Source organism: Elgaria multicarinata, chromosome 8, assembly GCF_023053635.1.
Source record: "Elgaria multicarinata webbii isolate HBS135686 ecotype San Diego chromosome 8, rElgMul1.1.pri, whole genome shotgun sequence".
In the NCBI taxonomy this organism is placed as follows: Eukaryota; Metazoa; Chordata; class Lepidosauria; order Squamata; family Anguidae; genus Elgaria; species Elgaria multicarinata.
In genome coordinates, this window is record NC_086178.1 from 28,995,308 (window position 1) to 29,005,252 (window position 9,945).

General features: G+C 41.1%; 1 protein-coding gene across 3 annotated transcripts in view; it reads right to left on the bottom strand.

Annotated features, from left to right (window-relative positions):
• The window catches only part of RSRC1 (arginine and serine rich coiled-coil 1), a 228,639-nt gene extending 219,910 nt beyond the window's left edge, over positions 1-8,729 (bottom strand). Inside the window, exons 1-2 of one of the 3 annotated variants that reach the window (XM_063132049.1) lie at positions 8,634-8,729; positions 1,752-1,942 (exon numbers count right to left, since the gene is read on the bottom strand). In XM_063132049.1, the coding sequence (XP_062988119.1) occupies positions 1,752-1,933 (182 nt within the window). In that variant the 5' untranslated portion in view covers positions 1,934-1,942; positions 8,634-8,729. Of the gene's footprint in view, positions 1-1,751; positions 1,966-4,325; positions 4,399-8,633 lie in introns of those variants that run through there. The other 2 variants (XM_063132048.1, XM_063132050.1) reach the window with 2 other exon arrangements.
• Positions 8,730-9,945: the final 1,216 nt, after the last annotated feature.

Consider the following 9,945-nt stretch of genomic DNA (forward strand, 5'->3'; position numbering starts at 1 on the left):
GTAAAGAGCACCATACATAAGCATCAATCTAGGACAACTTCAGTGGCCCTTTGGATGATAATGTAGAAACTACTATTATCCAATGACGTGGGGCGGAAAATTTTCTGGAGCTTTTTTTTCCTGCATTAGTAAAAATGCATGAAAACCCATTGCAAATACAATGTTAGGCAAGTTTGGCAGTTTCAAAGTTGCAATTAATGTTTTTCAAGTGATTATCCCTAGCAATTATGTGAGAGAATACATGTATGTAATTGAAATTCACATATGTCTCAGAGTGAAATGAAACTAAAAGTAATGACAGTGAAACAGAAGGTGCCTCAACGACCTTAGTGGAAGAGAGCTGAAATCTGGTTGTCAGTGTATCATACAAAGGGTAGCTAAAATTAATTAGCAGATCAACAGCTTTCAGCACATTTGTTTTTTCCTTAAATGTAAACAATGTAAGGGAAGTACATGTTATTCTCTTCACATTTTTACAAGTATTCCATTAATATGCTGACATAATGTAACATTTAAATCATAACTGTGCTTTAATTTTTCTCCTTCAAACTTTTCTGGTCAAATACTTGTGGTGTATTGGCCCAAAAGTTAACATGGGGTACTTTTTAAATGCAACTAAAATAAACATGCTAATTTAGATCTCTCCAGGGTTTCAGAAAATTTTCTGATGCAAACTGAAATTCTTCCTATGCAAACGACCCTACGCAATTTCACCAAATTTGTACTAGATTTTTTTCCAATTCATAATTTCTCAGAAAATTTGCTATCATCAAATTCCAAAAAGGATGTGATTGGAAGAGAAATCCTCAATAAACAGCAGAGCAAAGAAAATGTTTTGCTTCTTTATACCAGGGGTTTTCCAAGTGTCGTTTGGTTTCTTTCCAAAAAATTAGGAAAATTGAACAGCTTTGGATTATGAAATATTTTCTTCTAGAATTTAAGACGATGCGTTTATATATTGTTACATAATTTTTACTATCTGCAAATTGATTTTTAAAAACTATGTAATAAGAACACTTTTATATAAAGACTAGAGATGTAAAATGCCTGGAAATAATGAATCCATGGGGGTAAATGTTTTTTTAATCCTCTCTGTAAGATTCTTCACAAAGTTGTTTCTTTCATTCCTTATTACAATCATTAATGTAAAGTATATTTTACTGATAGACATTTATGTTCAGTTCCTCAACATTTGAGTGGAGTCACCATTGTGTATTCTTGACAGCAAACGTTTGGTACATTAAATACAAAGGTATTGTTTATTCTGACAATAATTACAAATTTACTAAGTTTGCTTTAAAAAATTTAAAGTATATTTTTATGAGCAAACCAAGTTAAACATAAAATAACTTTAGGAACAGAAAGGCTGCTTTATATTCCTAAAACTGCCTCCCCAACCTGGTGGAGTACAATTGTTCATGCTAACTGAGGCTGATGGGAGCTGAAGTCCAAAATACCTGGAGGGCACCAGGTTGGGGAAGGCTGTTGTAAAACAACATAGAGACTTTAGCTCTGTAAAAAGAACTAAAAAAAATAAGTATTGCTTAATTTTCCATTTTCCCAAATATTTCCGGGTTTTTTCCTGCAGAAAAACAGTTTTTTCCCCATTGCCTCAAAATTTCTGGAAATTTTACATCTCTAACCTATTCACAGCAGAATTTAGGATCAAGCTGTGAATTATGCTCACAGAATCATTTTTGAAGTCTTGACTGTAGACATATTAAAAACCCAAGACAAGTTAATTTATTTACCTCTTTTCATATGAATGTGAACGAAACTGGAGATCTCGAGACCGTGATCTTGACTTTCTTCCCGATTTCTTACGGCTGTGAGTTCTACTATCAGAAGAACTGCTCGAAGATGACCTCCTACGATGTTTCTTTTTTCTTCTGCTTCTGTTCTCTTCTTCAGTGTCTGATGAACGGCGACCCATTTCTACAAGCTATTTTTTTAAAGCCAGAAACACTGTAAAAAGCAAGTGCAATCTTAAAACATTATCAACAGAAACCTGTACTATTATCAATCTCCATGTGCTAGCCTTCAATTTAGACCTAAACCATAACTGATTATCTAATACTACTGTATAGATAACAGGAAAATCTATTTACGTGAAAATGTAATTGTGCACACTTTTCCACTTTTAAAGAGACAATTATGAACATTTACATAATGTCTTGCTTTGGTTCCTCTAACATTACTTTTAATACAGATTACCTTTCCAGTTGTTTAGAATTTACGCTGCAATCCTATACATACTTATTTGAGATTAAGTCCCATTCCACTCAATAGGACTTACTTCTTATTAGACATGGATAAGATTATACTTTTAATTCATAAATAATTTCTTCAACATTTTACATAAGGGTGGGGGCAAGCACATTCATTCAATATGTAATTCAATATGCATGCACAAAGGTACTCTCACGCACATCATGTTAGCAACATTGCACACAGAGAATGCAGACATATGGGCACAATTCCCTTAAGAGGGCAGTGATAAAATGGATCAAAGGTATCTTGATAAAACTGTCAAAAGCTTTCTTGAGCTAGGACTTCTATTTCTTTGTTAGACAATCTGTACCTGACACAGCCCAAGGAGGAGCATGGGGAAGTCAAAAGAGGGCACATTGGCTGCGTTCAAACAACACGATAGTCAACGGTGGATAATAATCAACTCAACAGTTGTTTATCTAGGGGGTAGTCTCCACACAACATGATAATAATCAATCGTGGTGTGGATTAGGATCAGTGTTGAGTTGACTATTAGTCCATGCCGAGTTGACTCACTCACCCCCACCCTCTCTCCCCCCTGCCAAAAATCTATCCTGCCAGCTGGACTAGAGCGGCAACCACCGCTTTGACTGCTCTTGCCTTGCAACTCTGTGGCTGACAAACCAACCAACCATGGCTGAAAAAATAACCAACCTTCCACACAACACAACAACCAATGGTGGTTCAAATAGTCAATTCAGCGCAGCGTTATTTGCGTTGGTTATTTTGGCCAAATAACCAACCGTTGGTTAAAAAACTCCCTCCACACAGCATTGTGGATTAAATAACTGTCAACTATTTAAACCACCATTAGTTATTGTGTTGTCTGAACCCAGTCATGAAAGGAAGAAGAGGATTCAATTCTCTACCAACATAGGAAAAATATTTAAGAAAGTAAGTGCCACTCAGATTCAGCCCAATTGCTTGGGGATTAAGTCTCACTGAACACAGTGGGACTTACTCCAGAGTACATATCTCTCATCTCCACTTCCAATAGAGGCCACTAAAGGGGCTTTCAAAGTATATCTTCAGGATTGCTCCATCTGTTGTTATATTGTAAAATCAATTGAACCAAAACACTCTGCCCCACCACACACACAAAATAAGTAAAGACATAAGTCTAGTATTAAATATTTTGCCACTGAATCTATCTATCTTCTATCTATATAAGAATACAGTAGCGTAAGGCTTACTATCTATGAGACCATTTTGCTGTTTTTATTTTTAAACTGATGCTTGAGGAGCGTAGACACGCAGAAAATTTTGAAACTGAAAATGTTCAAAGCTTTAGCTTTAACAGCATACCACTAGGTTTCTTGGCTCCACACCAGTCTCCAGCAACAGAAATCTCAGAATATCCTTTGTATTCCTGTCACTGTCTCTGCCGCTGCCCATAGCCAACATGGCAGCTTTCGTGAACCCCATCCAAGCTTCTCTCCTACTGCTTTGGCTGGCCTGGATCAATGTGGCCCTTGGCTGGAGGAGTGCACCCACTGAGGAGGAGCCAATCTGTGTGCTGCCCTCACTCGCACAAGCACATCAGCAACAGTGCATCCTCCCAGTCCCAACTCAGGCTCGGAGACAAACGTGCCCAAGAAACAGCTACCACAGACAAGCTGCACCTGGAAGAGACGCTGCAGCTATGCTACAAGCAAACTAGGCCTGTTGACAAGAGACTGAGGTAAAGCCATCTGAGCAAACGAGCACAAAACACTCTGGAAGTTGTCATTTTCTGTTGGTGGTGAAGGGAGGGGAAAACAAGCCAAAGGATGTGCAAAGTACTCTTTGTATTTACCTTTGCCAGTTTATTTATAGTACATATATTTTAAAAGTGTACAGTTCTTCCAGTCAGAATGGAAACAGGCAAACACATTTTTGTCCAATCATTCCCACATTAGTATCCCCCATGGTACCTGGGGGGTTACACTAGTTCCAAAAGGATCTTCTTAATCATACATACATAAAATACGTTTCTAACATAGTAATGCCTTCTGAATCCTAACAGCTATGTAAGATTAAAAAATCAAAAGTAAATACAATTGTATTCAACTAACCTAATGGTTTGTATGACTTCAATGCACAAGGCACTGGAGAAATACTTGCACAACGCTGGTGTACCCACCACAAAAAGTGGAAGCACGCTTATTCACTGACTGAGTTCAGCTAAGAAATGTTCTGAAAGATATAAACACTACAAGACACTAGAGCAACAGCTGCTGCTTCTATACTAGGGTGACCATATGAAAAGGAGGACGGGGCTCCTGTATCTTTAACAGTTGTATTGAAAAGGAAATTTCAGCAGGTGTCATTTGTATAATATGGGGAACCTGGTGAAATTCCCTCTTCATCACAACAGTTAAGGCTGCAGGTGCCCTGCCCTCTTTTGTATCTGGTCACTCTAGTATAACTCTTGTACCTTTAACTGTGGTGATGAAGAGGGAATTTCACCAGGTTCTCCATATATACAAATGACACCTGCTGAAATTCCCTTTTCTACGCAACTGTTAAAGATACAGGAGCCCTGTCCTCCTTTTCATATGGTCACCCTATTCTATACCCCACATTGCAATGCCACAATACCATGATATGGATTAATGTGAGCAAGCAGCAAAGCAAGAAGAAAGCACTCCAGAACTGCTGTCTTCTTCTATAGATGTATCCCTACTCTTCCTCTCTTTGTTGTCCCCCTTTTTTGTTTTTGTTATATTTACGAATAAAAAAATAAAACACTCTGGTCTCATTTCAAAGTAAACCTAAAGCAGGGATAAGAACCAACACCCCACAGGCTAGATGCATGCCACAGGATCTTTGGATCCAGCTTTCCATCGCTTCTCCTTGGTCTTGCTCACCCCCATGTGGCAATTAGGCTTGGGGGGAGGGGAATGCATCTAATTATTGGCATCTAATACAGCTCTTTTCCCTAACTGCCATGTGAGAAGGAGGGAGAATGGAATGGATGGGGTGGGTAAGTAAATGGATGGATGAATCCACCCAGCAGTAGCATGTGGCCCCCAAATTACCTCCAAGTGAATGGAGCCTTCAGGAGAAAAAAAGGTGAAATAAGTAGGGGTGAACCTTATGCTTGTGCATTACCCCTCCCCTCTGGCACAACTGGAAGGAGGAAGTTGGAAGCACTTGCTTCCTAATTTAAACTCAATGGGCCTGTCCAGACAACATGTTGAGCCATGGTTAGGCTGCTAACCCTTTTGCAGTAAATGGTTAGTGAGCATGTTTAAACTGTGGTTATCTAGCCACCATAGTTAGGCATGATTCACATGACACACTAAGCCATAATGTTTAGCTCAAAGTGATTAACCACCATTGCTTAGTGTGTCATCTGAACAGGGTAAATATGGTTTGATCATTATGTCAGAGGCAGGACAAATTGTGGCTAGCTTTAACTATGGCTTGTGTCAACAAGACTTCATACTGTGGTTTATGACCCTAGCTTCCTTAGATAAACCACAGTTAAAATTAATCAAAGTTCCCCATTAATCATATATTATCCTATATTATCACTACCAGCAGCCATACCATGAGGCTACCTAAACTGTTTCCATCCCAACTGGCTGTTTATAATAAATTTAAGAATTGGTGCCTGAACATTTTTCCTCCATTGCTACCACCCATCATTTTTTCCTTGTGTGTCATATTTTTTAGACTAAGGCTCAGGGCAGGGTCTGGCTAACTGCTAATCTTTGTAAGCCACACTGGGAGCCTTTTGGCTAAAGAGTGGGATAAAACTGCTTTAAATAAATAATAAATATTGGTCTCATTTCTTTTCAACAGAGATCAGAACTGACATCACAAGGACGGGGAGAGACATTTAGAAAATTAGAGCAGAACATATGGCCCAATTAACTTCTTCTTGGGTGCCTTAAGGGTGCTTCCATGTAGGATTTTTTAATTTGCAAATTTGACATCTACAAACCACATGAGGCCTTGTGGAAATCAGAGGAGTCATCCTTACACCAAACCCATCTTTCCTATGATAGCTTCCATGTCCTCCTAGATTAGATTATGTTGCAGGAGAATTATGTTGATGGAAGAGCCCAGACTATACTCAGTTTACATTAGGAGGTCCAAATAGCTATACCTTCCTACATGTAATTTTGGGGAAAGCTGATGAAAGGGATAGCTACAAAAAAACCATCTTAATCACACTTACTTGGAAGTAAATCCTATTAATTTCAGCAAGAAAGGTAAATTTGCCTAGAAACCAATGGGTGATGAAAACAACATCTGTTTTCTTGGGGAGCAAAGACTTTCATCCTAACATATGGATGCTATGGATATTTACTTGGAAGTCCCACTGAATTCAAGGACTTAGTTCCAGTTAAGTATGGACAGGATTCCAGCTTAAGGCTATATCTCCTTTAAAATGTGGCAACTATATAATGAACATATGGCATGAGTTTTGACTTTGTTCTCAGCAAAGCAGTGGGGGGAAATGCCTCCTCGGGTACTGTGGAGAGGGAGCAGGGAAAATCCAATCTTCCTTCATAGGGATCTAACCTCCTGGGATGAAGGAAATTGTTGCAGAAAAGAGAACCAGATATAAGCTTAATAAATGGGTGGCCAAGTTGGAACATGCATATCACAAGTAGGAACTTGTTGCACTCAGTCTGCAATCTTATACACACTTACCTAGGAATAAGAGCCACTTGAACTTAACATGACTTACTCCCAAGTAAACAAAAATGGGATTTTGCTATCCAAGAGCAGCATGATGGCCCACAAGCCTGGTTAAGTAATAAGAGTCAGGGCTTCACTGCTGCATACCTCTCCCACACTATGCTTCTGCTTCCTCCATGGTTCACTAGATGAAGAAAATGCTGAAAATGGACAGGAACTATCTCAAGTATTAGATGTGAAACACATGCCAAAACCACTGGCCAACATCAGAGCCAGCCCAAAATGTTTTGCTACCTGAGGCAAAACAGCAAACGTTCCCCCCACCCAAAACATGGTGCAGAGTATCCAAAGCCAGCCAAGTTATTTTAATGCATGATATAGAAAGTCCCAAAAGCAGCTTTCCATGTCCCTGGCAGTAAAAAAAATCAGTAACAACGAATGAAATAAGTGACAATCTGCTGCCCTTTCATAACACCCCAAATCTGCTACCTGAGGTGGCTGCCTCACTCTCCTTAATGGTAGGGCCAGATCTGGCCACCACTGCCTTAATGCTTTAGGCAAAAGTGTGAGAGGCAAATCAACACCCGAGTGACATCTGACAATAGTGCTAACTGACAAGCAAAGCTAGGTGTCAGCAGGTAGTTTTCCTCTTGGGTGGAAAACTACCTGCTGAGCAGGCACCTATAAATGCAGGACAGGAGAATACTATATTTCTTTCTCACTCAGAAAAGACACCCACTTTGGAGGTTGCAAGCCTTTAGAGGCATCAGGATTAAGGGTGCCAGGCCATAGAAGTGTATGTGTGTACACACACACACACACACACACCAGAGGCTTGAAAACAGGGCTGGCATCAAGGATATACATTAGTTGGATACCTGCCAAGCCCATGCCCCAGCAGGAACCCAGTGACAAGAGCCACTGGACTTGTTCCTCCTCTTCACTATTGCAACCTGCTTGTTCACCAGCCTCTCACTTTGGCCCAGACGATGGTGGTCAATAGTAGGAGCAACACGACTTCTCTACCTGTCAAGCAAGCAAGTAGTACCACTGTTCAAAAACAACAGCAATTGGTGACAATGGCGGTAAGAAGGTAGAACCACTAAGGTAGATATCAGTGATGATGTCTTGCCCAAGGGCCCTCAAAAAATTCTGTAGAAGTTGCGTGCAAAAGGAATTCTCCGCCAGAGGCGAATTTTCCCTTCAGCTCTGAGAGGTGATAGAAGTGTCAGCAAAAGCCTCCCTTTGGGGGAAGCAAAGCCCAATAACAACTCTAGCTCAACACAGGAAGGGAGTCGAGATACCTCAGGAGGCACAAACCTGAGACGAGGGATTCGTCTCAAACATAGACGGGGGAGGCGCGTCACCAACGTGGGCCGCGGAGCTATATAAACCCCTTACGGAGGCCTAAGGGACGGGGAAGGGTTTCTAACCCCCTCCCCTTGAAACGCAGGCATCGCCGGTGAAAAGAGCCGAGGCGTGAGGATGCCTAGCCGCCCTTCCTTCGCGGACACCTGCGGTACAGAGAAGAATGCGTACCCCGCCCCCTGTATAGCTAAGGCGCTGCTGAGGGGAAGCTCCCGGGCCCGGTCTAACACTCGTTCGTCACCATCGTCAGTTACCGGCACCGTCCCGAGCCTCCTGTTTTTTGTTCTTTTTAGGCCCAACGGGCAACGGCTCTATTGCAACCATGGCAACCCCCGAGCCAGGAGCACGAACCCATTTACCTCTGAAGTCCGCGAGCCCGCCAAAGGCCGCCGCGCCGCCGAGCTTCCGTAGTTTGAGCTCAGCGCCTTCCTTCTCCTGAACGCCAGCCAGGCCTAACTAAACCATCCCGAAGTTCATCGATTGGCGCGGCCAGGCAATAGAGTGCTGAAGTCATCGATTGGAAGGCAAGCCTTTTCCGCGCGCGCTCGGCGCGCTCGCTGTTTCTTGGCGTTCAGCCGTGTTCGTTTTCCCTTTTCTTTTTAATTGTTAACAGCACAAACAACAAGCAAATGTAACTAATGGCTGTTTTAGGGTTTTCTTTTCTTTCTTTTTAAATGAGGATACGAGTGGTGCCACTCGTGCCCTTTCTTTTTTTCTTTATCTTCTCTCTTGCCTGCCCCCCCCAAATATCACCCCCAGGAAACAAAATAAAATAAACCCGAATAAATCACAGAGTTCTGTCTGTATAAGGTGTGCTGTGATTAAAATTGCAATGATTTATCTGCAAATTGCTTTAAAAACGCCGCAATTTTCTTTCCCTGGAAATGATGGGCTTTCTGAGGTTAGGTGCAAATTAGTTTCCCAGTTGAGACTCTTTAGGGCTGTGATTGTTGCGGGAGGAGGGGAGGCTAGAAGCCCTGTTGGAGGAGGTAAGAATAAAATTTATCGTTTTTCATTTAAGCCCAGAGTAATTAAAGAAACTCACTCTTTTCTAGAATTCATCCTACACTGGCATTTTTTTCTCTCTTCCTCTCTGAGAAAACCATTTCCTTTCTTTGCTGTAAAGACGAGGCGCTTTTGTCTGACGGGGTAAAGTAGCCGCTGTTTGCTTTGCTCTGGGTGGCTTCTGGGTGGTGGGTCATGAAGAATGGGCCCGGGGTCTTTAAACCGCCCTGTGCCACAGGGCTACATTTATTCATAAGAAGTTGAAATGCTATTCAAGAGGGCAACGAAGGTCTTGTGTGTTTTTCGAGGAAAAATTATCTCACGAGGAAACTTTATTCACGTTAGGTTTTTGTACATGCTTAAATGTCATGTCTTCAGATTTAAAGTTTGATTCAAAATAAATCCTTTTTCAGACTTCGACAGCGATCCTAAACATACTTGCTTCTACACTCCATACTCGATGTTCTGAGTGGTTTGGATTATATGAGAACAAACCTACTGCTTGTGATAGTAGTTAATTTTGTGTCCATCTTTTCTTAAACTCCATCTGTATATTTGGCCTGAATGATGGAGGGGCAGCTTTTATTGGTCAGCATTCCTGATATAGTATAACAGCAGCTGAACGGATTAGCTACTTTATAATTATACTAAAATAAGTTATCTGGC